The 26,817-nt window shown below is 47.8% G+C and overlaps 9 protein-coding genes across 12 annotated transcripts; 5 read left to right on the top strand and 4 right to left on the bottom strand.

Moving 5' to 3' along the window:
• Positions 1-696: 696 nt before the first annotated feature.
• On the top strand, positions 697-4,819 carry LOC120899960 (nuclear distribution protein nudE homolog 1). The gene is made up of 2 exons (XM_040306358.1): positions 697-1,727; positions 1,809-4,819. The coding sequence occupies exons 1-2, from the start codon at positions 1,413-1,415 to the stop codon at positions 3,057-3,059; spliced, it is 1,566 nt and encodes a 521-aa protein (XP_040162292.1). The 5' UTR covers positions 697-1,412; the 3' UTR covers positions 3,060-4,819.
• A 117-nt stretch (positions 4,820-4,936) lies between these two features.
• LOC120899958 (actin-binding protein IPP) lies at positions 4,937-8,506 on the bottom strand. Its single transcript, XM_040306356.1, has 4 exons — positions 7,129-8,506; positions 6,078-7,050; positions 5,947-6,007; positions 4,937-5,864 (listed from the first exon to the last, which is right to left on the bottom strand). The coding sequence occupies exons 1-4, from the start codon at positions 7,558-7,560 to the stop codon at positions 5,474-5,476; spliced, it is 1,857 nt and encodes a 618-aa protein (XP_040162290.1). The 5' UTR covers positions 7,561-8,506; the 3' UTR covers positions 4,937-5,473.
• Positions 8,507-8,720: 214 nt separating this feature from the next.
• On the bottom strand, positions 8,721-11,354 carry LOC120899957. The gene is made up of 2 exons (XM_040306354.1): positions 8,962-11,354; positions 8,721-8,882 (listed from the first exon to the last, which is right to left on the bottom strand). Exons 1-2 carry the CDS (start codon positions 10,957-10,959, stop codon positions 8,772-8,774), a joined length of 2,109 nt encoding a protein of 702 aa, XP_040162288.1. The 5' UTR covers positions 10,960-11,354; the 3' UTR covers positions 8,721-8,771.
• Positions 11,355-11,904: 550 nt separating this feature from the next.
• Positions 11,905-14,886, top strand: LOC120899956 (X-ray repair cross-complementing protein 5-like). The gene is made up of 4 exons (XM_040306353.1): positions 11,905-12,471; positions 12,554-12,670; positions 12,733-13,843; positions 13,911-14,886. Exons 1-4 carry the CDS (start codon positions 12,454-12,456, stop codon positions 14,861-14,863), a joined length of 2,199 nt encoding a protein of 732 aa, XP_040162287.1. The 5' UTR covers positions 11,905-12,453; the 3' UTR covers positions 14,864-14,886.
• Positions 14,887-18,129: 3,243 nt separating this feature from the next.
• LOC120899968 lies at positions 18,130-19,785 on the top strand. Of its 4 annotated transcripts, none has more exons than XM_040306370.1 (3): positions 18,130-18,400; positions 19,046-19,206; positions 19,295-19,785. In XM_040306370.1, the coding sequence occupies exons 1-3, from the start codon at positions 18,330-18,332 to the stop codon at positions 19,342-19,344; spliced, it is 282 nt and encodes a 93-aa protein (XP_040162304.1). In that variant the 5' UTR covers positions 18,130-18,329; the 3' UTR covers positions 19,345-19,785. The 4 variants fall into 4 exon arrangements, with proteins under 4 accessions (XP_040162304.1, XP_040162301.1, XP_040162302.1 ...); XM_040306367.1 differs by lacking the exon at positions 18,130-18,400 and adding an exon at positions 18,440-18,961; XM_040306368.1 differs by lacking the exon at positions 18,130-18,400 and adding an exon at positions 18,442-18,934.
• A 764-nt stretch (positions 19,786-20,549) lies between these two features.
• On the top strand, positions 20,550-21,807 carry LOC120899965 (selenoprotein H-like). Its single transcript, XM_040306364.1, has 2 exons — positions 20,550-21,125; positions 21,201-21,807. The coding sequence occupies exons 1-2, from the start codon at positions 20,889-20,891 to the stop codon at positions 21,549-21,551; spliced, it is 588 nt and encodes a 195-aa protein (XP_040162298.1). The 5' UTR covers positions 20,550-20,888; the 3' UTR covers positions 21,552-21,807.
• LOC120899966 (39S ribosomal protein L13, mitochondrial) lies at positions 21,791-22,837 on the bottom strand. The gene is made up of 4 exons (XM_040306365.1): positions 22,681-22,837; positions 22,435-22,558; positions 22,203-22,357; positions 21,791-22,124 (listed from the first exon to the last, which is right to left on the bottom strand). Exons 1-4 carry the CDS (start codon positions 22,702-22,704, stop codon positions 21,891-21,893), a joined length of 537 nt encoding a protein of 178 aa, XP_040162299.1. The 5' UTR covers positions 22,705-22,837; the 3' UTR covers positions 21,791-21,890.
• A 73-nt stretch (positions 22,838-22,910) lies between these two features.
• Positions 22,911-25,772, top strand: LOC120899959 (leukotriene A-4 hydrolase). The gene is made up of 8 exons (XM_040306357.1): positions 22,911-23,040; positions 23,319-23,408; positions 23,533-23,648; positions 23,716-24,042; positions 24,106-24,257; positions 24,325-24,730; positions 24,805-25,136; positions 25,213-25,772. Exons 2-8 carry the CDS (start codon positions 23,366-23,368, stop codon positions 25,685-25,687), a joined length of 1,851 nt encoding a protein of 616 aa, XP_040162291.1. The 5' UTR covers positions 22,911-23,040; positions 23,319-23,365; the 3' UTR covers positions 25,688-25,772.
• LOC120899967 lies at positions 25,718-26,749 on the bottom strand. Its single transcript, XM_040306366.1, has 4 exons — positions 26,451-26,749; positions 26,311-26,375; positions 26,015-26,237; positions 25,718-25,937 (listed from the first exon to the last, which is right to left on the bottom strand). Exons 1-4 carry the CDS (start codon positions 26,511-26,513, stop codon positions 25,770-25,772), a joined length of 519 nt encoding a protein of 172 aa, XP_040162300.1. The 5' UTR covers positions 26,514-26,749; the 3' UTR covers positions 25,718-25,769.
• Positions 26,750-26,817: the final 68 nt, after the last annotated feature.

Raw genomic sequence — 26,817 nt, 5'->3', positions numbered from 1 at the left:
CCGTCGAGGAGAGAAATGTGCAATGATTTTGCAAAACTTTGCGAATCGATGGTCATAATCTTTGAACTAGAGGCAGATGCTCTCTGATACAATTAATTACAAATGTTTGAGTGAACCCGAGTAGAATAAGTACAATGCAGCGTCTTTTTTTTTTCAAATTAAAATTGATGAAACTCTTACTAAACCATGACTTGGTTTTATATTTCGCCACTTATATATTCCGCCATTGTGCAAATGATACGGTTCTTATATCTTACGGTTCTTAAAAACATGCCCGCCATGGGTTCGAACCCCGAAAGGACCGTGCCATCATACGTAGGATTGACTATCCTACTATGGGTAATGAATAAGTCAATGAAAGGCAAGCCCAGTACACGCCCAACCAATAATGGTTGTTGTGCTATAGAAGAAGAATAGTTACAATACTGGGTATCTATTCAATACAATAGTTCCATTTACTATGTTTGAAATATCTTCTGATGAAGATTTTTTTCATTTGCCGTGCCATTTCCTACGATAATTAATCATTTTGGAAAAAATAGTCGAATTTAGCTCAGATAACGACATTTGGGCTAAAATTTGAATCAAAGCACTGCTTCCTATATGCACCTTGGTTGACAAACTGCATACCCCTACCTTGCGTGTAATCAGCTTGTGCCAAAGTGACGCTGTCAGTGGCATCAGTTTTCATTTTGTGTTTTTGCGAGGATAACAAAAAAAACGAGAAGAAAGAAACAGTACAGAAATAAATAGTGTCGAAAAATGAAAACGCATTTAACTCTCAGCCCACCAGCAGAACACGATATCGATAGTTTGTTTTGGCTGATGTAATGTGCGGGTCCCATCATTAGTACGGCTCTGAGGTGTGCAGTGTGCTTTTGTTCTGGTGCATCTGTGCAATCCCACGCAAGGGGGCACGCAAGCGGACTAGCATCGCGTGCGAGGTGGCATTTCCTCCTCCCTCAGTTGGTGTACAGGGGGTCGTCACTTCAGGTGTAGAAAATAGGCGAGCGGAACGGCAGTGACACTGGTCCTTGCGGGCACTGGCCAGAAAGGGACATCGTCTCCGCTGCAAATGAGTACCATGGTGGGTACGCTATAGAACGACTGCAGACCCGCTAGCTTTGTGTGTATGGTACTGCGTTGACATCGTTACACAGAAGGTTAAAAACACACACGGGCGGATGGGAAGAGTTGCACAATTGATTTTTCTCAAACCTCGAACGAAGGGCCGTCACCCGCACGACTGGGTGTGAAGCTTCAAAACAAACAGTGCATTAGCGACACCAGTGTGTTCGGATAATTGGTTCAGAGGTTCTCCGTGCAGTGTGTGTTTGTGTGAGTGTTTCTGTTCGGTGTGATTGAATATAGAAGCTATATCGAGACACTTTCCCGTAAAGGGATAGTCCATCATGGAAGATAAACTGTTCACCAGCGTCGAGGAGGAGTGCCTGTACTGGAAGGAGCGCTGCCTGAAGGTGTCGCAGGAGCGGGACGATGCGCAGCGGGAGTTCGATGACTTCACCACCGAGTCGCGGCAGCTGGAAGCCGAGCTGGAGATGACGGTAGAACAGCAGGAGAAGAAGATCCGCGACCTAAATCAGCTGGTCAATCAGCTGCACAGCGAGAACGAATCCTACAAAAGGAAGATGCAATACTCGGAAAATGAAACCAACAAAATCGATGCCGACTTTCGGCAGCTAGCAAAGGAGAACGAAAAGCTGAAGGTAGGTAGTGGGCGGTTCCACCTTAGGAACAGGTCATCATGGAATTTCGAGCCTCTAATCCGTCTCCCTGTCTCCTTTTAGATATACATTCGCGAACTGGAGCAAAAAAATGACGATCTGGAGCGGGCAAACCGGGTAGCGAGCGAAAGTGTGGCCGAATTCGAATCGATGCTGAACCAGGCGTACGAGAAGAACGCACTGCTCGAGCTGGAGGTGGACGAGAAGGAGCGCATGCAGATTAAGCTGCAGCGATTAATGGATGAGGCGCGCGATTTGAAGCAGGAGCTGAAGGTGCGCACCCTCAAGCCGGACGAGCATGGCGAAAAGCTGGAAGATGACGAGCTGGGCGAACACGGGGACGGTTCCAGCAAACAGTTGGATCCCTCGAACGAAAGTGCATCGACCACGACAACCATCGCTACCGCCAACGTAACGTCCGCGGTCGGTGCGCCGCAGCAAATGAACAGCGTTGGTCTTGGGGGCGCGGATGGCATAGATCCGGACGATGGTACGCTGGGTGGTTCCAAGCTAGAGACGCTCAATAACAACCTGAACAGCAGCAAGCAGCAGCGAAGTGCGCTCGTTTCGCCCATGGTGAAACTGTCGGCAAGCAAGTTGAATGACTTTGGTCGTGAAACGACCACGCCAGAGGATGGCATCGTCGGGGACGGTGTAAAGTCAACGCTGCTGTCCTCACCCAGCAGTCAGCTGATAATAGAGCGAAATGGCAACAGTACGCCCTCGAGCGCACTCGTACCGGGTGGGCTGGGCGGGCTCAATGCCCCAATGGCACCGAGCGATCGCGTTTCGACGCTGAACATTGTGGCCGACCTGCTGCGACGGCTGGACAATATGGAGGCAAAGCTGAAGGCGTGGAAGATTCGCAAACCCTCGTCGCGCACCGGCCCCGGCAGTGCGGGTACGGTCAGCAGCAATGTTCTAACATCTCTGCACACCAGCCACACGATTTCGAATCTGCACCACAGTGCCGGTACAGGTGGACTGATGAACAGTCATAATCAGCATCATCCTCACCACCACCATCACCATAGCAACCATCATTACCAAAGCCAGCTGCAGCAGCAGAACCACCACGCAGACAGCAATCTCTCGCTCAATTCGCTCGGCTCCGGCGATGGTACGGTGCTGCTCGCCTCGTCGGCCAACTGTTGCGGCGCTACTGGCAACGGCAGTAGTAGTAACGCGGCAGTTGGCAATGTGCAGCTGCACTCTTACCAGCCCAGCACCATCACGATCGGTACGCAAACATCCCAGCATTTGCCGGCAACCTCGTTGCCTACCAAGACGGAACTATTGCGTACGAATAAGTAATGGTACAAAGCATGTCGTCAGCAGCACGTAACCCCGCACACAGAACCGACGAGGTTGTGTTTTGCAGTACACAAAACGGGAAAAATGCAGAGATGGCAAGCGGGAAATTGCGCTAAATGTTATATTCCGAGCGTGAAAGAGTGATGGGCGAGGGTGATGAAACTACCAACATAAGACACTGTGACAAAGTGATTTAATTTAAATATTTTCGAGTTTTGTTTTGTTTTTTTACGTTACACCGCAATCATCGCACCATCGCAAGGAGGAGGTGGTGGTGGTGTGTGGGTGGATTATGCAGATTATGTGTCCGCTGCATACAGTTCGGTTTTAATCGTACAATTAATTGGTTCAGTTTTGATACTAACTTCCTTTTCATCGGTTGTACATATACATAATAGCGTATGATGAAGAAAGACAACAAAAAGTGTGCTAAAAGTGTAACTAGCGCTCTTGTTGTAGGAATTATGTAGTTTGGAATGATTTTTGGTTCCCGGTTTTCGTTAACATTATCTATTTATGATATATTCCAGGAATCCCGTGCGCATCCCGTGTGTCTCTCCGTGTGTCTGTAGTACTATTTTTGTTTTACTTTCCTCTGAGATTTGTTCTTGGACAGTTTCATCCCTATTTTGTCCTAGTTGCTCTCCGCAACAGAGTGTATGCTAAATTATAATTTATGTTTGAATTTGGAACCGTTGATCGTTTTCCAGATTTTGCTTTTTTTTTGCTGTCCGCGAAACGACCTGTGTATGCTAGCTAGCGAAACCTGTGTACTGTGTAATTATGCTGCTTCTGGGAATGTTTTAATATGCAACGGGCAACAACGTTTCATTCGCTTCCGTTTACACCCCAAAAGCGTCACCAGTATATGCAGTATTGTACGCAATATTTACACCGCTAATATGACACACGACACAGAGAAAGACGTATATAATGCAATGCTTTAATCGATTCCGTGAAGTGTATACAATTTTTTTTGATAAATCAATGGTGATGTTTTCGAAATGGTTATAAAAAAACATTTCCTTCTATCGGAGCGCCGCCTTACTTTCACAAAACTTACTCGCTCTAAAAAAAAGTACTGAAATAACCAACCATTTGAGTAGTGAATGTGGGTGACACCTGCAAAACATTTCCTACTTCACGCCGCGCGCTAAAATCCACCCGAGTCACAAAATACTCTGTTTTGGGGAAGAGATAAAACCTTTAACAAAAAAAACTAAACCTTACAATTCCTGCAACATTGGCGTGGGCAAAGGAGCAATACTACAGCAGCCCACCTTGAAGGGAAGAATTTAGCGAAATTATAAGTATAATATAATATATTTTGATCGAGGTGTTAGTATGATACAAAACAAACTATTTCTGCAATACCTTTTGACAAATACTGCACGGGGAGGGAGCAAGCTATGAGCATCATCCGCGGCAATGTGAGCACGACGACGAGGTAAAATACCACTATTTGAGCGAAACAACGTTCCCATCTCACAAGCTTCTTTCGCCTAACACCATTGTTTGTTAACAAAAATGTAAAACTGTGCAGAATGGGCTAGAGAACGGTAGTGGAATTGAAATTAATTGGGAAAAACTAAACTAAAAATAGTAACAACAACCAACAAACAAGTTGTGTATAGACCATCAGAAGAGTAGTAGCAAAGTAAAATACAAAGCGAAGCAAAAATGTCCAACAAAACAGGCAAAAACTATAAGAAAGTGATCAAAACTAACGCATAATAAAGGCTATATTTATTCAAATGGTATATGAATAACAATAGTAGCAGAAAAACAAAAACAAACACCTTTTCTATAGATTATCACAAACCATTTCATAAATTCTCGCGCTTCCTTTCTTTCCCACGCATTCTAATTTTAAACAGTACATTTAATCGATTTATTATATATTTTTTATCTTTATGGATAATTTATCAAATCACGATACAAGAATGATTGAACATATAAATGAGATGTAGTAGAACAGCCCCAACCAAGTTGTGCAAAAAAGGATCGGGCTGGGGATCGTGTACGCGGATGCAGGATTAATATGGTGGTAGTACTACACACTGTACTATATCTAGAGTTTGGTATGCACATCTATATGTTTAAAACATTTCACAATTGTTGTTTGTTTGTTTGTTGGTAAGTGATCGAAAAACTGTTGATCAAATGTAACTTGAAAAGAAACAGCGAGCAAACAAACGAGTAGAAGAAATACGTATTTCGGCACTTTCAACGCAAAAGGTCGGTTCGGTTTCGCGCGTTTGCACGGGGGTAGCACACACGCGAGTGGTTTGCTATTCAATCGCAGCGCTTTATAAGCGCATCTTTGGTTTTGCGATGGCGAATGTTAGGCGCGCCGATTGGACCGAGGGATAGAGATAAATCCCCAAAGGAGGTTGTTTTTGTGCCTTTTTTGTTTAGACGACTACCGCACCCGCCTCAGAACGACTGGTCGGTAGATCCGGGCACACCTTCCACTGGTCTGTGATGGGATTGTAGCACTCGAACGAAGCGATTGTAATTTGCGCCCGGTAAAAGTTGATCTCGCAGGGCTGATCACCACCAGCCACGTACAGTAGGCCGTCGGCCGCTGCTACGGCTGGGCTGGACCGGCGTACCGTCATCGGCGAAACCATCGACCACTTGTCCTCGTCGAAGCTGTAGCGTTCAACTGTGCGTAGCACTTCCTGCTGGCTGCTGTTGCCACCGACCACGTACAGATGACGGTCGAGAATGGCTACCCCCATCTGGCAGCGAGCCGTTTGCATTCGGGCGAGCTTCGTCCATTCATGCGTAACGGGATTGTAGCTGTTTGTTGGAAAGTGGATAAGCATATTAAAAAGTATGGTCTTGCTATTTTCCATTCAATTCCACTCCTTGCTAAACTCACCTGATCAGATCGGTTAGATATCTCGAGTGAGTATTGCAGCCACCGACAATGTATATCAAGCCTGAAAATGGGAAGAAACAATTCGGTTAATGTAGAAACACCCCACCACCCTGCCGGACAGTGCCACTTACCTTCGAAGCTTACGACACCCATACTGAACTTGGGTTCCGGCAGATCGCCTACCATTCGCCACGCATTTTTCATCGGATCGTAACACTCAATCGAGCCGCCAATGTCCTCCCCGATCCAGCCGCCCATCGCGTACAGCGTGCCGCCGAGCGTACAGAGCCCAAACTCGCACCGGGGCACATTCATCGGTGCCATCGGTTCCCAGTTGTTGTTCTGTGTGTCGTACACCTCCCCGTTCGCCAGGATCTGGCTGCCGCGCTCGCCACCGATCACGTAAATCTTGCCACCGAGTGCGGCCACCCCTGGCAGTATGCGGCCGATCTCCATCGGGGCCGATTCGATCCACTCGTGCCGAAAGATGTCGTACTTGATAACGGACTCAAAGATCCAATCCGTTGGCGTCCATCCGGTCGACCGTTCCCGCCGCGATCCGCCAATCACGTAGATGCTTTTCTTCGCACAAACTCGCGGGCACACGCGCAACGGGACGAGCTGACCGCGGCGCGATGTCAGATCCTTGCGCACCGAGCGGAGCGCAATCTTTAGCGACACATCCCGGCACTCGGCGATGGCCTGATCGATCAGCCCAACCGGCACTAGAGCGATGCGCACGTGGGACAAAATTTCAAACACGTACTGGCGGCGCGGCACCACATCGTGTCGGATCCAGCGCAGGGCGGCATTAAACACCTGATACTCGCTGTCGACCCGCAGCGCCTCGGAGGCGATCACCTTCACCAGCAGCGTGTGCGGAATGTCGAGCAGTTCGTCCTCGAGGGCGACCTTCGGAAAGTTGCTGTGGACAAAGTTGGCCGCCACCTCGGCAAGCTGGCGGCAGTTGTGCGCTTCGGCAAAACGCAGTATGCCAAGCGCGTTCGATGAGTGTAGCTCCCGGCACAGATACTCGCAGCAGCCGTCCACTACCTCGGGCACCTGCAGCATGTCGGCAGCAGCCAGCAGCTCCTGCACATTGCTCTGGAGAGGAAAGCAAACAGATGAGTAAAGCAATTAAACATAGCAGGCGGCTACAGTCAGCGATGGTTACCGACTTACCTGTTCGATTTCCATCTGGCCGGTGTAGATGAACTCGACCAGCAGCTCCAAAATGTCGGCCCGAATCGAGTGGAGCGTAACGGTCTTCTGTTTGCCCTCGCTCAACCCCAGCTCGGGCCGGAACATGGCCTCGAAGTAGGCGGAACTGGCACTCAGCACGGCCCGATGGGCGTGGACGGACGTAGCATCGCCAACCTTGATCTCAACGTCACAGAAGCGTGAATCTAGCCGCAGCGCGTTCAAATTAAGCAGCATCTTTTGTGCGTAATGCGGGCAGCTGAATCGCGGCTTGCCCCCGCTGCTGCCAGCAGTACCACCTGCCGCTCCACCGACTGCCTGCGACACATCCGTCGGGGAAAGTGGTGACTGCGTCGAGAGTGAGCATATGATGTCTCCACAGTTGTTGCCATTGTAGTTGTTTAGTGGGGGCATGGTTGGGCCTTCTTCTTTTTTTTGCCTGCCCGTTTCACCAGCTCTGCCGTGTGTGTGTGTGTGTGTATGTGCTTTTTTAGAAAATTGCAGGCTTATCAATTCCCACCTTGGTTTGGTTGCAACAATCTCGTTTTTCACCCGTTGAATGCAATGAGACGAAGTAGTTTCAGTGTTACACCATCTTTACTTCCGTCTGACAGGCGATTCCTTGGCGTTTTTACTCCATGCAAACCAATCACTGTTCACTGTTTGTACTGAGCAAAAGAGCTTCTTTTTCCCGTTCTGTGAGCAATGTCCAGAGCCGGACACAGTGCCACAGCGGCAGCACAATTTCGTTATTCGATTATCTTTGCGATACGGGCCTTAATTAACACGTACATGACACTGCAGGGTAGCCGTAGTGTGGTGTGTATGTTGGTTATTCGACTGCTTCCTACGCCCTAGAGTACCCCTTCTCCACACGCGACTTTCGAGATACGTTCGTTCATTGTCTGCCCGCGAGACTAATCAAAGAATCTATCAATTTAATAAACCATCTTCCGTCGCACTCGCGAAGGTCTGCGATGGCCGCGACCCTTCACTTTACTTGGACACTATTTTATGCACCCGTTCACAAACCGCAGCACTGTGTTCCGCAGTTTTGGCTGCTCCGTTGCTGAAATCGCCAGAAAAAGGGTGAGAGAAACAGCGAGATAGAGAGAGAGCGCGAGAAACGCAGACGGGTGTGTAACAATTGCTGCAATTCACGAAACGCACTGTGCGGGAGTCCCTTGCGAACGCGTCATTCGCCCACAAGATGTCATTTCACTTGGCAAAGTATTGAGCCAAAGAGTGCAACTGTCGTATCAAACCTCTCCGCTGCGGCAATATCGTTGCGGACGGACGTGGACTCTCTTCGCGTTGGCAAGGCGTAAATTTTCTCCAACAGCAACTTCTCGCCCAATACGCAGCAGCAGCAGTACGCAATTGAGGTCCGCTCGCACGTCGACACAGCTCTTTGTTGGTGTGAGTGATTTGTTTTTGTTTTGCAAAACCATCGGTTGCTTCGTCGCGTGGGCTGCAACACCAATACACACGCGCACCTGTTACAGCTGTCAGTTGTTGGACGATGAATGAACGGCGCTCTTTGGGTTGGGATTGCTTTAAAAAAATGATGAAACTGAAACTGCTGGTGGCGCACGCTCGATGATACAAAGGAAGCTCTGCACTGCCTAGATGCTGGCTGCAACATCATCTTCCACGATATCGTTGTTTCGTAGTTTCCGATACAGCTGAATTATTAAACTACCATCGGTGACTGCCTGCAGTTCGAGCGATAGACCCTGGAATGAAAGTGATACGAATAACAATATCATTTTGCCGTACAAGTGCTGCAAGTGGGCTGTTAAGAATTGTACTTACTTTTAGCTTATCTCTTCTCTCTTCCATTTCAGCCAAATACTCCTCCGTATCCAGCAGCAAGCGTTTCACCAAATCCATCGCTACTGGACAATCTGTTTTCGCGCACAGTGTGGCTTTTTCTCCGTGCCAACGCATACGGACCGGTGCATCCAATGCGAACCAGGTGTCATCGGGTTTATCTTCCAGGACACTAGAAAAGCTGGCTGCTTTCGTTTTAGATTGCTCATTTCGAATGCAGTACGTGATGGTACGCTTCTCGTCCTGCTGCCGAACCGGGTGAGGATTGTTTTGTGCGATAATGTCCCTAGCAGCGTTTTTCACACAACACTCGGACACGATTAATGACGATGGCGTTCGGTGTATCAACCTAGCAGCACACGAGTTCGTTGATTCTATATGTGCAGGCATGGGAATCGACAGTAGTAGGCTTTCATTTCCATTTTGAACCGTTGTTACCAGCATGCAGCGAAATGTCGGTAATCCGCATGCCAAATCTTGTGCAGTTAAACACACAATTGCCGAGAGTTCCCCTGCTGGACTGAACGTGCCAAGCACGGGATAGGAGTGCAAATCGCTGTCGCTTTGGGCAATGCAAATGCTCCACTGTTTTTGCTTGGAAAGTAAAGCAAAAAACCCTTGGTTGATGGCTATTTTCACACTGGCAAACAAACACACACACTCCTTGCGATGTCCAAACAGAAGAGCTTTCCCTTTTCTGGGTGGCATTTCACGATGAAATGTAACATCCATATGGGCAAGCGCTTCGAAAGCTGTTCTGTTTTGGTACAGTGCTAGCACGTCGAATTTGGCCTGCACAACTTGCAGGGCTCTATCTATACGTTGGTCAAATTGCACTTCTTCTGTGAGCATCTTTGTGACACGTTTCGAACCCGCACGATTATCCTTGCGAAGTAAAAACATTTTCGGAACATCAGATACACTTGTCTGCTTCTCGCTCTCCCTGCAATCGATGGTGTAGAATTGATTATTTTCTGTCAACAGCAATGCGACCGATTCGCTTGCAAGCACCGTAATGCCTATCACGCCTCGAACAGGTACTTCGCTACTTTCCGTGATGATTTGTTTTGTTTCTTCCGAGTAGTAAAATTGCACACGATGTGTGCTAAGCCCGTTCGAGTACAGGAACCCGTTATTTGCTTTCTCGAATGCATATGCTTCGACTGGGGCGTGAAGGAACACCGATGAGGTTGCCACCAGGAGCGCTTCCGGGACAAGCGATTGGGCAAAGATGACCAACACACCTGCCTGCAGCAGAACAGTTAGGCATAGGCTGCTCTCGAAGAAATCAAAATCCAGTACACAAGAGGCAAAGCACCGCAGCGCGATCAGATCACTTTCGCCATTGGCTTGCTCCTGCACCCAATACAGCGTGTTATTAATGGCAATCAACAGCACCTGGTCTCCCACGGAAAGCTTTGTGAAGCCGAGAAAGTTGCCCAAAAACCGTTCATTCACTGCATTCACTATCAAACATTTGATGCTAAGCCGGGCTGAGGAATCGATACTTTCAATGACCAGATCGCAGCTCTTGAGCGTCAGGTGGGACGAACATCCGTCGGATAGTTCTATCAACTCCAGCACTATTTTTCCGGCACTGGTTTGCCTCACTTTAAAAAGCTGTCTCTTGCCAGGACCTTGCTCAGCGTGCAGGACATGATTGTAGGCATCGATCTGCACGAACTTTTCATCCAACGCTTCATACACCAGCAATTTACCATCAGATGAGATTAATAATATGTTCGATTCAGTCCTTTTCAGTTCACGTACAGGCTCATCAAATTCTTGTTCACATCTTGTAAATACTTTTGCTTCGTTCTGTTCCCGAGTAAGGGTCGTCATGGAGACAGAAACCACCTGCTCAACACTTGCAACCATTACGGTCGTGCTTTGTTGATCGTTATTCGCAGCACAGACGATTGAAATGGGATAGAAATTGTTGTCTGGTATTTTCCAACGCGCTAAATATTTATAGGACATTTCCAAGAGAATGTGGAGAATATTTGTACGCTGCTATGTTTCCGTTCGTTCCTGTGTTTATATTGGCAACTGCCGCCGGCTTGGCGCCAAATCGTTTGACATCACAAGCAGCAACAACAAAACAATGCACGTTTCAATCCACACCAGTGTGGCCAGATTTTTTGGCGTTTTTCGGTAAAAAAGAACAATCGGTAGGAATACAGATAAATCGGTTGTTACGAACCGGGCTTCTCCGGCAGGCCACGCGAAGGTTTGGCCCTTAGCAAGAGTTGCAGGGTTGTAACGGAGGAGAAACAAACAGCAATTGTGGACAGAGTATTTGATACTTCGCCTACTAACCAGTCCTTCCCGCTAGTTGCTTCTAATCCAAATGTTGGGAAGCCTATGCAGACGGAAGGGGGTGTTTGGCTCGGAAATCCAGGGGCTCTGTCCTATTTCGGATATTGGAATTAAACCTCTTAACTCCAAGAGGTTCTGCGTTTGAATCTGTCTATTGAAAATATGGCCTACTTTTATACTAAATTTGTCCTTACACGTTTACCCGAATATCCGTTTGGACTGGATAATTCGTGTTTCCAGAAACATCCCAAGTGACATTTGCTCGAAATTGTTTTTCCATATCTGCTCGATTAGTACTCGATACGCCTGAAATTGTGGATTTGTGTGTGATCAAGTGTGTTGAAAGCGCTAAGATTTGGTGTGTTCGTAAATTAGACTTTCTTCTATCGATGGATGATGCTGTCGAGCTCATTTTACATTCATAGCTTTGGTATTTGATGAACAACAAAAGTAAATTTTGTGTGAGGTTATTTTCTAAAAAATCGATATTATTTCAGTATAAAATTGCTTCATGACCAACTATAACGATAGGAAACATCATTTCCGATCGAATCTAGAAGAAAGCAACGAAAAAACCGCATCACAGTTGATTTTACTGGACTTTTTCCAAATTCCCTTAAACTGGTGCAGTTTAAGGGAAGTTTAAGGCTCCAGTTTAAGGGAATTTGCTCAAATTCCCGATTATTCGTGTTCGAAAATGTCAGTTGGGATCTTATTTTGATGTGGAAGGATAAACAATGGTTACTAGGATCAGATTGGTGAAAAAAGAAATTTAGAATCGCGTGTGTAACATCGGTATTTCTGGTCACTCTGATCGCCTTGCTCTGCTGGTTTGTTGCTGTCAAACAACAAAAACAGCTGTTCCTAGGACGCCGCCAGATCTTGAAGATTCTTGTATAGAAATGAAAACATGTGTACAGTTTCCTATAAATTCACCAGTTCAGAATAAATTGCGCTGATCAAACATTTATCGTGCAGTGCAGTTTACACATTTACCAAGCCAGCTCTTCTTCAAACGGCATTTCAAGTTACTTTAAGTAGAATTTAAGCACAGAGCAGAGGTCGTTTGAAAAGCGGTTCTGAACGGTTCCTTTTACAAATTTGCCTTCGGGGGCAGGATCAAAAGCTGTGAAGTTAAGAAACGTATAACAAAAAATGTCTCGCGCAATAGGGGTAAGTGTTGTGCAATGTTCAAGAGATTGAAGTTTAAAGTTATTTAACCGGCTAACATGCTCATTCTATCAATTGCTTTCAGAAAGCCCATATGATTGTACTGGACGTAGGTCGCAACTGTGCGATTGCTACCGGAAGGGATAAGCAATCGTTCTTCGACAAAGCAAAAACCTGTGCCTCCCTCATCGTGCAGCGCTTGGTATGTATGAAGCAGTAATTGTTTAAAGAAGCGCGATTTCTAATAAAACATAATAAAACTAGATTTTTAGCGCACCAAACGATCATGTCGGCATAGTTCTGTTTGGAACAGACGAGACAAACAATCAGCTGAACGTGGATTCTGGAGGGTACGAAAATATCACCGAAGCTTTTGAGCTGAAACCACCCAACTGGCAAACGCTAAGAATTTTGCAAAACCAGGTGGTTCAAACGGAATCGGAAGCAGGCTGGTTCGATGCACTGATCGTTGCCACCAATTTTCTGCGTAACGGTGCATTGGGCAAAAAGTTTACCGGATACAGTATCATCCTCCTTTCCCCACTGTTCGTGGCTGGCGATATCGATCAGGGTCAGCTAGAGTCTGTGGCGGATGGAATAAGCAATATGTTGGGTGTGCTGCACGTCATCACAAATTACGTACTCCATCCAGCGGCATCTGTCGCCTCGATCTTCACCACAACGGGTACCTTCGATGAGCAGGCAAGCAAAACCGAAGCACGGATCGAAAACGAGCGCTACGTAAGACAAATATTGGATACTACGGATGGCACACTGGCCAACATAAACTGGGCCGAGCGGATGTTGACCTTCTTCGATGCAAAAGCAGTCCGACCGACGCCCTGGAACTCCACACTGACCATTGGCACGAAGGTAAAGCTGTCAATTTCGGCCTATTACATTGTCTGTGAACAGAAGGGGCTTGGCTCCTTTAAGGTGGATAGCGTTGACGATGCTGCCTCGCGGGTGGAAATGAGAACGCAATACTTTTTGAACGACAAACCGGCCGAAATTTCCATGCAGGACATCATTATGGGCTACATGTATGGGTCTACGGTGGTGCCGTACGATAATACGATCGATATCGAGTACAAGTCGGGCGATTGCCGTTTAGCTTGTTTGGGATTTACCGCATCCAGCAACATTCTCGAGGAGCATCTGTCCGGCAAGGGATCGCACGTGGTAATCGCAAAGAAGGGATGCGGCGCTTCGAATCAAAAGCTTTGCGCCTTGGTCAAGGCAATGCACGAGCTGAACGTGGTCATGATCGCCACCAAGGTGTACCGTAAAGATACCAAGCCAAGGCTGAACGCACTAATTCCTACGTACAAACATGGGAATCCGTGCCTCGTGATGCTGGAACTTATATTTAAAGGTGAGCTGGCATAATGTCTATTTTTGTTTGTTTCTTAAACGTATGTTAAATATTTTACTTTTTTTAGATGAGCTCTGCAGCTTGAAGTTTCCCTCGTTGCTGAAATCTTCTAAAAACAAGCCTACGAATGAACAGTACGACGCGATCGACAAGCTAATTGACAGCATGAATCTGATGGATGCGGTCGACGATTCCAACGGGGAATGTCGTGAAGCGTTTGCCCTCAACAGCACATTTAATCCGACGCTCCAGCACGTGTACCAAACCGTTGCTCACCGTGCACTCAACCCAAAGCAACCGTTGCCTGATGTGAACAGTACATTGCAAGAATTGATCGACGTTCCGAAGAAAGTGGTAGATCGATCAAAGCCAGCGCTGGAAGAGGTAAGGAAGGCGTTTGAATTGAAAGAAATCAAACAAAACACGCGTGCCGAGTGGCTGCAATGGATGGCAAAGATCAAGGTAGGGACCGATGCTAGCGGCAGCAGCAGCAGCACAACCATAGACAGTGGTGTTCTCATGGACGAGGAGGCCGACGATGGCAGCGATGATGCTAACCGTAGAATGGTCGTGTCCGTGGGTACAGTAACACCCGCCGAAGACTTTGCGCTTCTTCTGCGGCGAGGTGAAAAGTTTGCCACCGTTGCCACCCAGCTGCAGAACGCAGTGTTCGAGCTGCTGTTCACGTCAATGCGACCGCCCGGTAGTAAGGTGATCGCTGCATTGCTGGCTTACCGCAGCGAGGCACAAAAGCTTGGCCCGTACCGGTACAACGAGTGGATGACCGAGTTTAAGGAAATGCTTCTAACACGCCAAAAGGCAGACTTCTGGGAGACGGTGATCGTTGGCGAGAAGCTCGGTTTAATCGATTCCCAGGAAAGTGAGATGAGCACGGTAAGTGTGGATCAGGCGGCAAACTTTTACAAAACACCGACACAAAACAAAATGGCAGTGGAAAGCTCGGATGGAGATTACATAGATCCGGATTGTTTGTTTGATGAGTTGAATGGTTCTTTCTGAGCCATTAACGACTTTCGACGGCAATTGGATACGTGTTCGTGCCTCGGCCAGCGCAGCTGTAAAGGAATAGAAATATAAAGCACTTTACTAAAATACAATAACCTGTGTACGCAAACAACTACTACAAAACACTACGTGAGATGATTGCAATTTCTCCTCCGTCACATGTTCCCAACGGTTGCATCGTATTTATCGAGTAAATTTCTTCAAGTGCAGCCAATGTTCAGAGTGCGTAAATGCATTTATCAAACCGTTCAAACAAGCGAACATTACTATTATCTACGAGATGCTCTACAAAAAGTCAAGTTTGCATCGGTCCAACGCCGGAAGTTTGTGCGACATCTCGTAATTAACCCCTCCAAGAACACGGTAATGATAAGAGCTCTGGAAAGCAAATTTTGTACAAATATTGATTATGTGAATAAGGAGAATAGATCAGAATAAGTCAGAAATTAGACAGGATTTACTATTGTTATGTGAGATAATTACACGAAATGAGGATTTTTGGTTGCAGGGTGAATAAACTTAAAATCTGGCTCTTAAAAACAATAATTTGTGTAAAACTCTGGAATATATCTACTCATGCACGATAATTTCGTTCAATTTAGTTCAGTTTTCGGATTTGAGTTTTAAAATAACTCCCACCAATCCAATAAGGCCGCATCTGATAAGACGCTCAATTGATACTAGTACAAACATCGGATCGCAATACCGATAACATTATCCAATCAAATGCCCAAAAAAGCGAAACACTTTTAGCCATTCATGATGATGAAGTATTTTATGCATTTCTCCGTCCTCCAGCTGCTAATACGTAGTAAAGCAGTGGATAACCCTCCCCAAAAGAAAATTCAACACGGGCAAGAAAAAAGAACAAGGAAACCGCCCAGTGCGATAACGAGATACTTCCAGTGCCCAATTCCTTCTACAGGCGCGCTTGAATGTCCCGCCCGTTCGGCTAGTGTGCAGGCGGCATCGTAACGTGACAGTAGTACCGCGGTGTCCGGCTCGGTCAAACACGGTCAAGCTCAACTCACCTTCTGGAACAGTGACGGAAGCTAGAATACGATTCACAAGGAATTATCTAAAGAGCGTCACGGATCACATCCTTCATCATACCGGCAAATGACACCCCGCGAAATGCAACGGAACCGAATGGCGTGTCCACTTATCTGCCTGGAAGACTCAACAGACTGCAGCTAGACACAAGCTAGTAAGTGCGTTCCCGTGGTTTATGGGAGACGTTGGTGGTGGTACTGCTTGAGCATCATGGCAGGTTGCTTGGATGAAGGAGCGTTATTATACGGTGACCGTGTGTGGTTTGGGCAAACATTTGTGTGGAACAGCATAATGGATTTATACCACCAGCCGATTCAGCGTGCCGGCAACAAGTAGCCAGAACACACACACAAACGCAGCCTCCCCCTGGAGGATTGTCGTCGTAATCACGCCGTCACAGTGTCATTTTAGTCCGGCGACCCACGATAACAGCAACATAACTGTTTTTTTAAACTATGTGTTTGTGTGTGTGTGCGTGTCTTTGTCGAGAAGTGGCTGATTGTACAGTGAAGCTGCTCCCCGGATCGATTATCTCGCTGCGCGGCTGGGTGGGTTTTTGTTTCGCGCCATGGTCAACTACCCGATCGTTGTACTGTTTGTCGCCCGGGATCGCTTGTGTAAGTTGTGTGGGTGATTGTATTGGGAAATCGCGCATGTATCTTTCTCGTACCACACTGACTAATAGACGATAATCCGCCCAGCGGAAGTGATCACCGGATTATCCTAGTGTGTGAGCAATTAGGCAGGAATTTCATTACTCGCGCATTTGCCCCCGAGACACCATTGCACGGGTAGCAAGCAGGGGTAAATGTTTTGTATACACACTCATCCATAGTACGCTGGCAGAGAGGGAAAGCGGGAGCGAGATAGAGCGATCGCAAAGGGAAAGGAAGGAGAAGTGAATCCTTCTGATAAGATTTGCCCCGAGACTCGCTTCCAGTTCCAGTGTGCGTAATCATTGTTGTCTGGGCAGCTTGTTGACCGTTCTCTCCCTTCCCGGCAGGCGCAGGGCAAACAATCTGTAACACAACGTTGCTCCACATTTCATTTCGTTAATCGCGATGCTTTCGGTGCTCCTCGTGCGGACATACTCTGGACCGGTCTTGCTTAATTTACTGCGAACGGAAGCGTGTTGCTGTTAGTTCGTGCAATTCCTGACGGTGCGTTAAAATATAAATAAGCGTTAACCCCCCTCCCCCATCCCACCCCCTCTGCGATCACCCAGGAGGGTTGAACGAGAGAGGGTGGAAGAAGGTGTTCGGTTGGCAATCGGTTGGCGTTGATTATCTAGTATCTTATCACGCGCAGCGCTATGCCGTCAACCCCGCATAAGGAAATCGTCGCTATCGGGATGCCACCGCAGTTATGTTGTGTTGTTGTTGTGGTTGTTGTTGCAAAAACGATAAACCCTTACCGTAGCACCGTTCCGATTCACATGCCCAGTGTTGTAACGTTTCTGTCGTTCTGCAGGTCGGGTTGCAGTAACCGCGGGAGCAGATCGAGCCACCGCATCCAGTGTGTGTCTATGAAGGCGGTCCCCGATAGTTGAAAACAGTGTTAATCCCGAAGGAAACCAGTCGTGGGGGTCATCGCGCACCGCACTCCGGCACTCCGGCCCCCCGCTTGAGGTGATGCAATTTATTCGCAACAGCCTTTCGTTTTCGTTCATCAGTAACCCGGGAAGCACCCAGCAGCGATCGCCCGAAAATGGACCGTCGGAGGCGATGGCGCCGGACGATGGCAAGCTGCCCCGGTCGGCATCGAACGTGAGCGAACAGACACAGTATGCGACGGTGCGGTCGAAGCTACCGCTGAACCTGGGCAGCCCACCGTCCGCGTACAGCACACCGTTCCAGAGCCCGGTCATCGCTAGCCGCACCTTTCCGACGCTGGCCGGTGCCGCGGCAACACTGAACGGAGCGGCCACCGACGGGCGGGATGACTCAGGCAACGGCACGATGAAACCGGAGCGTAGCAGCAAGGTGTACTTCATCGAGCAGGGCCAGCTGCAGACGGACTACGAGCTGCCGGAACGGCCAGGGCAGCCGACGCGTGGTGCCAGCCTGGACAGTGGCATTGTGAATCCTGCCTTCACTAACGACGCCGGCGCCACCGTGATAAACATGTCCAACACACAACCCAGGTGGGTAATATATAGAGCCGAGCAGTGCATGGTGCAGGTCCCGACAAAAAGCTCCACATTCAGGTGTTCAGGGAAGGGAATTAGAAGGATCGTTTTAAAAAGTTCGAACCGTTAATTTCCAATCAAAACTTTTCGTACCGTATCGGGCTACAACTATTCCTCTTCCTCATCCGTATCTGGATGAGGGAGGGTAATCGAAACATGTGTAAAATTGCGGTACAGCCCTGCGATAACATGGTTGCGATAAGAGCAACCGCAAAGTGAATGTCATTGGCGCGGAAACATGCGGAACAGTGGATATTGAGGGTGCAGCAGCAGCAGCTGGTGTTGAGAATGTTAGTGAGTATGTTGCAAAAGCATTCTTTACCCTCCAAAATGATAAGTGAACGCTTTTATTCAATACATTCTTTGGAATCTGCAAAACTCCCAGCAAAGCGAAAACTCTAAAGCATGACAAAAGACCTGCCAGGTGTGTTCAATGATGCACCTGTGCTTTTACCTCAAGAGCCCATAAATCATTATCACTGGTGATTGACGAATAATAATACTTCAACTATCGAGGTGATAATAATGTAATCCAACCATGTTGTTCAATGCGGTTCTCAAATGCCGGACATGGAAACGGATAATAATTGTTGGTGCACTACTCAAGCGGCAATCGGATTCCGATTAGCAACTGGCAGCCGGATTACCGGAGGCGTCTGGTTTTGGGCATCCCATGAATCATACGCCCCAGGGGCAATCAATCATTGGCACGAATCTGAAGCTATCAATTCAATTTTTCACCCTCCAGTGTCCGCTATCGTGTGCTCTTATCACGTCTGTTTTCTCCCTGTTACAATACGTGTCCGACTTATAAACTTTTATTTGTGCGTCTCTGTGGACATTCACATTGGGTCTGACCCAAAACAGCGCCGAGAAGATGATTCACCTTCACGTCTGATAAATTGATGCATCTTTCTTCTTCTTGCTCTTTGCAGCGTTATACGCGAACAGTACTGGACGTGGTCGTGTCGATGCCGGCGGGAGCTCACCCCACGCGAGAAAGCTCTGCTCATTGTGATCTTTATTCTGGTGCTGGTCATTGGAGGGCTCGCAACGTACCTGGGCATTGTGGTGGATAGTGATGATGGGATTACTGGTGAGTGTGACTGGTGTGGCTTCAGGAGGGAGTTCGGTTTTGAAGCGATGAACGGATTTGATTTTCAACGAAAATGTTCACCTTTTAGGAGGCATCCTTACGAGAAGTATGCTTGAACCAGCGACAACCCATCAGTAGGGCCGATCAGTGATAATCATCAGCCGATCATACCACGCATCACAGAAACACGTCCCATCGAGAAAGTGCTCTAGCTTAAAACGGAACTCTATACCGATAAGACTGCAGAATCACACAGGTTTTCCATCCCATGATGTTTGCGGCGGAAGTTATACGTACGCATGGCATACAAAAGTACATACACCGACACACTTAGCTACTAGTATTCGTACGTCTCTCGATAGATATATTTTTTAGCCAGTTTACAGAGTACACTTCGATAAACCGGAACGGGCCGGTTCCTTCAAGTAAGCATCTCTTCTAATAATTGAAAGTAGAAAAGAAAAACATCCCTAATTCAAGCGACACAGTATAAAATGGTCAGTTTTTAATTTGTAAATCTATTTTCTAAGAGATGGTGTAACCTAATCCCAAATACACACTTAATCACAAAATGAAGAATGGTGATTGATGCTCTTCTTTTTCTGTAGTGATCTGCTGCTTATACGTCATGCTGATACGACCAGGTTGATCTGTCCATGGCTGCCTCCTTTCGCCCTTATCTGCATGCGATATCCGAAAGGATCCAACCATAAAGCTGGCTATTCGTCTCTTTTCCTAATGTCCTAACGTCCTCTCTCTCAGGTAACGTTTCCTGGCAGATTTTGCTTTTGCCAGGATCACTGTACAAAGTGAGAAAAAATCCTACGTTAATTCCTACGCTGAATGTCTTCGCTTATTCCAATGCTCCACATATACTGTTGAGAATGGTTCGACGAGCTGCGGAATTAGGTACTGAATCGAGACAAGCATTGTATTCGTCCCAGGATTAGAACACGTTCACGATTCGTTCTGAATCCAGTCCGGGACCAGTGTGGGTTCGTGATCGGTTCAAGGTTTCAGTATTCTAGAATCCTTGGAAAATATATTTTGTTGGGTAGTGTCACACACGAAGCTTACCTCGGAGTAACTGTGGCGATCAAAGGCTTAAGTTAAACACTGACTTTATTTTCCATGATTTTTCCCCATGTATACCCAATTAATTCCTAAAAACATTTACATATATGTTTTGTTCTTACTCCCTAAAAACGCTGCGTCGTCAACATGCCGATCGGTCTCCGATCGGACACGTGATTGCGGCATTGTTTATTATTGTTTGTTAGTGCAGCCAAACCGTTTCGATCGTTCGATTGAGCGGATGACTGTTTTTGATCTAGTAATCTACATACATTTAATTATTTCTTATCCGCCATCGACACGCAGTTTGGTTCAACATCCATTCGGTTCCATCGTTCGATCTTTAGCTGTGTCGCCGGCATGTGCTACAACAAGTATCAATAGCAGGACCGATATGAGTACTGTATCAGTTCTTTTGACTGGGTTCATTTTGGCGTACATTTCAAAGTAAAGGGGGATCCAATAAATTTAGCTGCGTCGTAGCTCTCTACGGCTAGTCCACCAGTGTCCCAAAAAACACAATCGTGCAACGCACGGAAATCAACAAAAAGTATTTAAAATTTCTCATTAGCGAGTTGTTTTGTTCGTTAAAATATACGCGCGTTTTCATGCACAATTTTGACATTTACCTGTCAACCTCGCAAACCGGTTTGTGCCCGTGCGTGCGCGCCAAAGCAGCAGCAATAGCAGCATACAATCCATTCGTGTGTAAAGCCTTGATCTGGAAAGCACGCGGCAAGCGTAAAATACTGCGTAAAAACAGGCCTGTTGGACGAAACAAGGCAACTCAGGTTGGAAAAATGGCTCCACGCCGTAAACGTGCAGCCGCAGCCAAGTCCACTGAGGTAAGGTGCGAAATTCCTCGGGTACGAATAGAGTCAAAGTGAAACGAGCCTTTTTGTTGTTTTCTGTCCTTGCAGACTGCGGCCAAGAAAGCCAAGCCAGAGGAATCTTCCTCGACCCCGGTAGAAGAGTCCCAGGACGGGGCTTACGTCTTCATCGAACACTGTAAATCATGATCCGTGTTCAAGCGCAAGGCCGCTGAGGTCCACTCGGGACTGTGCGAACTTGCGCCGGAACACAAGTTCCAGCTTGTGTTGAACGAGGATGGTAAACCGCGCCGCGGAGCATTCGAGATTTCCATCGCCAAGGGCAAGGACGGCGAGAAGGTACTGGTATGGTCCGGTTTACCCAAGGGACCGCCGAGGAAGGATAAGTTTCCGGAACCGAAGACCATCCTGGACGATGTGCTGAAGGTGCTGAAGAAGTAAGGCACCCGGGATGTGCCATTATTGGTAGATGGGGAGCAGTATGGGGTACTGCTACAGTGTGCTCACACGCTTTAATTTCTTCGAATCGCTATGCCGCATGACGAAGCCTGAGCAAACCCCACGTGGGACTCGAGCCTTTGAAGCTCTGCTGGCGTTTCGGTAGAATGGTGCAGCACACTGTCGCCGTACCACGCGTACCGCCCCGTTACAGAGTACAAAGTTGCGAAATAAACTCAGGGTTACGTTTGTGTACACATATGGTTGTTTTTATTGCTAATAATCCCAGGCTGGGGCGAACTAATGCCAAAAGAATGCGATGGACATTACGAAGACGCTGTTCTATCGCAGGATATAATCTTTCGGGTAGTCCATAACCTTGGGGAAATTGCGAACCACTTCCGGATCGATGTGATCCAGCCGCTGCGGAACACGGCGTGGCTGACGTATCTGGTTGGTTACATTCTCAAGAATGTCCTTCGGTACCTCGGCGTCCTTGAACAGGTGTAGCCGTTGCATCGTGTGTCTCCGCTGCAGATTACCCTTCATTGCTCGGTAAACCGCTTTCTTCATGATCTAATGTAAGAAAGAGAATGCTAAGTGAGGATATGTACGATTCCCCGAAAAATAACTCCTTTGATGGGCAATCCATACCATCGTGGGATCTTTTTCGTGCAATTGCCATGCCAGCGTCCAGGTTGCTCCTCCCGCGTAGCCCGTGTGGTGAAAGTAGGCACGCTTTTTCCACTCATCGCCAGGAAGTGCTATTTCGCCCGTATTAATGACCACTACGTGATCACCACAATCATCTAAAGAGAGCAGTGAAACAGTCTGCTATGAGTTGCTCGGGACATCGCTGTTGTTTTCGTGCTGTAGAGAAACTTACTCATCGGATGGTAAATCGGTTTGTGCAAACCCATCAAGTGCTTTCTTATCAAGGACGCTGCTTCGAAGGGGTTTTGCCAAGTGCAATCGAAAATGTGCCATGTCCTAGCGAAGGTGGCCCATTGCTGAAAAGGAGCAACGAAAAGCGATTAGGGCTTTTGATTTCATAACATGCCGGCAGTGGAGAGGGTGGTTTTGGTTGGGAACAGGGTGCACAGAACCCGACCAATCGACCACTATTGTTTACCTGAACTCGCTGTGTAACCGACATCCTCGCAAACCTCGGAACGACGGATAAATGCTAGTTGCAAGTAAATCCACTAAAACACGCACAAATCCTTTCGAAAACTGGAGAAAATTAGTGCAAAAAGTGTATGTTTTCTTTGGCATGTGCAGCAATCACAACACCATCTGACAGCACGGTTTGACGTTTGTGCGGGCTGTTGACTTTTGCTTGATGTGTCATATTGATCGGGAATGATGATTTCCCGTTGCCATGGTGTTTAGAATTTGCAATCAGCACTTTTAATTCTCACTCAACAGTTGGTTATCGTGCCAGTCGGTGTGTTGAACGGAGCGTAACATACTGTGTCCCGTCTGTTTGCTGGTAAGTGTCCTGGCGGCGGTGGACGTTGTGGCCATGGCGAGAACGCTCGGTAGGAAACGAAAGCCTCCAAGTTTGAAGAATAGAAAGAGGTCGTGGGCTGTCAGCGTTGATCTGCATTGACTACGTGCCACCATTATTCGTGATCTCATCTGCGTGGGTCGCACACGATGATGCACGGCCGATGAGGGGCAGATAAACGCAGACATACCTTAATTAGCAACCATTATTGGCAATCATGTATCATTTAGCTAAGCGCTTCATCTCGGTGCTGTTTACAGTTTGCGTCATAGTTTCGCTGCTAGCCCTGTACCAGCCTGCAAGAACGATGCGATTGAGCCCACTGGATCCCAGCTCCTACTCCAATGCTCGTAAGTAGCAATCCCCCCCGGACAAGATAATGTGGCGGAATGCCGTCGAAATACTCGATTGTTGTCGCTTATCTGCCACTTACCATATGGCTCGCTTCACATTATCCATCCATCAATTGAACAGAGGAGCTTATCATACGGCATGTGGATCTGGACTGGACGGTTAACTTCGATAAGAGCACTATCTCCGGCACTGCGACCCTTCACTTCAAGCTGACGAAGAAGGACCTCGAGGAAGTTGTACGTACCGACAGATTGACGATTGTTTCGTGCCAAAGCCCAACGAAAGATTCCTTTTTTCCCCCAGTTTCTGGATGTAAGCGACCTCACGGTATCATCGGTCGCGGCAAAATCGAATGCCGGCGAGGTTCCGCTGGACTGGGACATCGGAGGTACGATCGAGAACATTGGCTCGAAATTGACCATCTACTTGCCCACGAAAACGAACGATGAGCTTACGTTGGTGATTGCCTACGAAACATCACCCAAGGCGAGCGCTCTGCAATGGCTTACGCCCGAGCAGACGTTTGGCAAGAAGCATCCGTATCTGTTCAGCCAGTGCCAGGCGATCCACGCCCGATCGATCCTGCCCTGTCAGGATACGCCCGCCGTGAAGTTTACGTACAACGCAACGGTAAGTGGATGGAAGCGCATGGCATCGTTAGGCGTGTTCACCTATTGACCATTTCATGTACAGCTTCGCCACCCTAAAGAGGTCACAGGGCTGATGAGTGCGATTAAGGTGGACTCGGAACCGGGAGTATCGAAGTTTCAGCAGAAAACTCCTATCCCAAGCTATCTGCTGGCAATTGTGGTAGGTGCGCTGGTGTCGAAACCAATTGGACCTATGTGAGTATTTGAAATGAGTATAAGAGCGTTGAGCTAACCCACGAACTCTACACCACATCCCTTTCAGCTCCAGCGTGTGGGCCGAGCAGGAGCAGATTGATGAGGCGGCAGAGGAATTTTCCCAAACGGCCGATTTCATCGCGAAGGCGGAGGAAATCTGTGGTCCGTACGTTTGGGAGCGGTACGATTTGCTGGTAATGCCGCCAAGCTTCCCGTTCGGAGGTATGGAGAATCCTTGCCTGACGTTCGTTACGCCAACACTGCTGGCGGGTGATAAATCGCTTGCCACGGTGGTTGCGCACGAAATTGCGCACAGCTGGACGGGCAACTTGGTGACGAATAGAAACTTTGAGCATTTCTGGCTGAACGAAGGCTTTACCGTGTTCGTCGAGGGAAAGATCGTCGGACGGTTGTCCGGCAATGCGTCGCGCGATTTTCACGCCCTGCACGGTTTGAGCGAGCTGTCGGATTGTGTAAGTGGTGCTGTCGGTTGACGCCATAAGCAAAACACGCGGCGGATGATGCAATCTCGGTCTTTCCTTTGCAGATTAAAACTCAACTGGCCGACACGCCCGAGCTGACGAAGCTCGTCGTAGATCTGTCGGAGTGTGGACCGGACGATGCCTTCTCCACCGTGCCGTACATTAAGGGCTCGACGTTCTTGCGCTACCTGGAAGATCTGCTAGGCGGACCGTCCAAGTTTGAGCCGTTCTTCCGCGCCTACCTGGACCGCTTCAAGTACCAGTCGGTGCTGACGAACGACTTCAAGCAGATGCTTTACGAGTGGTTCCGCGAGGATCCGAACAATGAAGTGCTGCTCGAGCGTATCAACTGGGATTTATGGCTGTTTGGCGAAGGAATGCCACCCGTCATCCCAAGGTACGTCCCGGAATGGGAGAGCACATCATGCCCGCACACTAACGTGTCCTCTCATCTTACTCCTTCTCTCCCCCAGTTACGATCGTTCGATGCTGGAGGCATGCCTAGCACATGCTACCCTGTGGGCCGAAAATGATTTGGACACGATCAAAAATTCGCCGCTGGTGAAGCAAAGCCTCGTTAGCGTGCAGTTGATCGAGTTCCTTGCGCAGTTGCTGGAGAAGAAAAAGATCGTCGATCTGACGGCGGAGAAGGTGGCGCTGCTGGGCGAGACGTACGGCTTCAGCACGACGAAGAACGCGGAACTGCGGTTCCGGTTCGTGCGGCTGTTCATACGTGCCCGGCTGATCGAGAAAATGGACGAAATTCTCGCCTTTGCGAATAGCAACTTCCGCATGAAGTTTGTGCGCCCGGTGTACAAGGAACTGGGCGCCTGGCCCCAAGCTAGACCCATCGCCATCGAGAACTACAACCGCGTAAAGGATCAGATGATGACGGTTTGCGCCTACACGGTTGCGAAGGATTTGGGCATTTCGGATGCATCGGCTTAAGGGGTGCAGTGCATTTCAGAACCCGCGCAATAAGGTACGATTTGTATGGTAAAATAAAGTTAACAGCAGTACGTGAGATTAATTACACCATGACGGATTTTCGTGGCTCGCTCGGAGTGGTACGAATATCGGAAATGTTTCGCTCACTCGCGTGTAACTGCAGCTCCTCCGTCTGGACCGTCGTTCTCCATCGAAGAAACAAAACGGTTCCACTAACGGCCAGCAGTAAGGCGGCTATCATAGTTAACGGCTTTTGAAGAGAGGAAGGAGTAACCTTTTAAAGGTGAGCCAAACTGGGATAAGGCTGGTGGCGGAAGAGCGACTTACCTCGGGTATTTTTTGCACCACTTGCACCGCACGAGTGCACTGCGTCATCGTGATGATCGATACGATCAAAAGAAAGAAGAAGACGATGTAAGATACGGCCAGCACGGAGATGTGCTGCGTTCTAAGTCCACGATCCGTGCGTATTAAATTCAGCGCAAAGCTTGAGTATGAAACCATCGTTAGAAGCGCACTGGCTGTAGTAATGGTAATGTAAGTAACATTCCTGCAATAAAATACGTTTTCTCTTAGCATATTCCATTGGGTTTGCGATGGATGGAAGCACTACAAAAACACACCAAACTCTGGACTCCACGCAATCTCCGGCAGTGATGAAAATCATACCACCAACAATCATGCACAGCTGTGGAATACATTATCACATTTAAATTATTTGAAAGACTCGAAGGCGGTTTACTGTTGTAACTAGCAGCCTTACTAGGGACACTATTTTTGCCACGCCAACAGGAGAAAGCACAAATTCAGCCCCGGTCTGCAACATTCTATAAACTGCTTGAATTTAATTTTCACGCAAGCTTCTCGGAAACCATCCTCGGGAATACTACTGCTGCTCACTTCGTCGGTACCTAGCTCGTTGTGATGGCGCACCGTTTGAGTGGAAATTAAACGGAAACTAATTGCATTGTAGATCGGCGTCTTTCGATAAGAAGGGACAACTCCACAGATAGGGAAACCACTCAAACACGATGCCTATCATCTAACAAGTGACAATGATAAGCAGCCCTTTTGCGACCAGGTGGAACAGTAGTAGACAGGCGTGCTTCGACGTTCTCTCTCTGGTTGTC

This window comes from Anopheles arabiensis, chromosome 3 (genome assembly GCF_016920715.1).
Source record: "Anopheles arabiensis isolate DONGOLA chromosome 3, AaraD3, whole genome shotgun sequence".
Taxonomy (NCBI): domain Eukaryota; kingdom Metazoa; phylum Arthropoda; class Insecta; order Diptera; family Culicidae; genus Anopheles; species Anopheles arabiensis.
This window is presented reverse-complemented; position numbering and strand designations above follow the sequence as displayed.

Coding starts and splice junctions, on each gene's coding strand:
- LOC120899960 (XM_040306358.1), top strand. CDS start 1,413: ATGGAAGATAAACTGTTCACCAGCGTCGAGGAGGAGTGCCTGTACTGG. Junction 1,728..1,808: donor AGGAGAACGAAAAGCTGAAG/GTAGGTAGTGGG, acceptor GTCTCCTTTTAG/ATATACATTCGCGAACTGGA.
- LOC120899958 (XM_040306356.1), bottom strand. CDS start 7,560: ATGCCCCCACTAAACAACTACAATGGCAACAACTGTGGAGACATCATA. Junction 7,051..7,128: donor GCCAGATGGAAATCGAACAG/GTAAGTCGGTAA, acceptor TTTCCTCTCCAG/AGCAATGTGCAGGAGCTGCT. Junction 6,008..6,077: donor GGGTGTCGTAAGCTTCGAAG/GTAAGTGGCACT, acceptor TCCCATTTTCAG/GCTTGATATACATTGTCGGT.
- LOC120899957 (XM_040306354.1), bottom strand. CDS start 10,959: ATGTCCTATAAATATTTAGCGCGTTGGAAAATACCAGACAACAATTTC. Junction 8,883..8,961: donor AGAGAAGAGATAAGCTAAAA/GTAAGTACAATT, acceptor CTTTCATTCCAG/GGTCTATCGCTCGAACTGCA.
- LOC120899956 (XM_040306353.1), top strand. Junction 12,671..12,732: donor CCCTCATCGTGCAGCGCTTG/GTATGTATGAAG, acceptor TAATAAAACTAG/ATTTTTAGCGCACCAAACGA. Junction 13,844..13,910: donor GCTGGAACTTATATTTAAAG/GTGAGCTGGCAT, acceptor TACTTTTTTTAG/ATGAGCTCTGCAGCTTGAAG.
- LOC120899968 (XM_040306367.1), top strand. CDS start 18,672: ATGCCGGACATGGAAACGGATAATAATTGTTGGTGCACTACTCAAGCG. Junction 18,962..19,045: donor TCTGTGGACATTCACATTGG/GTCTGACCCAAA, acceptor TGCTCTTTGCAG/CGTTATACGCGAACAGTACT. Junction 19,207..19,294: donor TAGTGATGATGGGATTACTG/GTGAGTGTGACT, acceptor TTCACCTTTTAG/GAGGCATCCTTACGAGAAGT.
- LOC120899966 (XM_040306365.1), bottom strand. CDS start 22,704: ATGTCGGTTACACAGCGAGTTCAG. Junction 22,559..22,680: donor CGGTTACACAGCGAGTTCAG/GTAAACAATAGT, acceptor GCTCCTTTTCAG/CAATGGGCCACCTTCGCTAG. Junction 22,125..22,202: donor ACGAAAAAGATCCCACGATG/GTATGGATTGCC, acceptor TTCTTACATTAG/ATCATGAAGAAAGCGGTTTA.
- LOC120899959 (XM_040306357.1), top strand. CDS start 23,366: ATGCGATTGAGCCCACTGGATCCCAGCTCCTACTCCAATGCTC. Junction 24,043..24,105: donor AGTTTACGTACAACGCAACG/GTAAGTGGATGG, acceptor TTTCATGTACAG/CTTCGCCACCCTAAAGAGGT. Junction 25,137..25,212: donor ATGCCACCCGTCATCCCAAG/GTACGTCCCGGA, acceptor TCTCTCCCCCAG/TTACGATCGTTCGATGCTGG.
- LOC120899967 (XM_040306366.1), bottom strand. CDS start 26,513: ATGTTGCAGACCGGGGCTGAATTTGTGCTTTCTCCTGTTGGCGTGGCA. Junction 26,238..26,310: donor TGCGTGGAGTCCAGAGTTTG/GTGTGTTTTTGT, acceptor ATTTTATTGCAG/GAATGTTACTTACATTACCA. Junction 25,938..26,014: donor TGGTGCAAAAAATACCCGAG/GTAAGTCGCTCT, acceptor TCTCTTCAAAAG/CCGTTAACTATGATAGCCGC.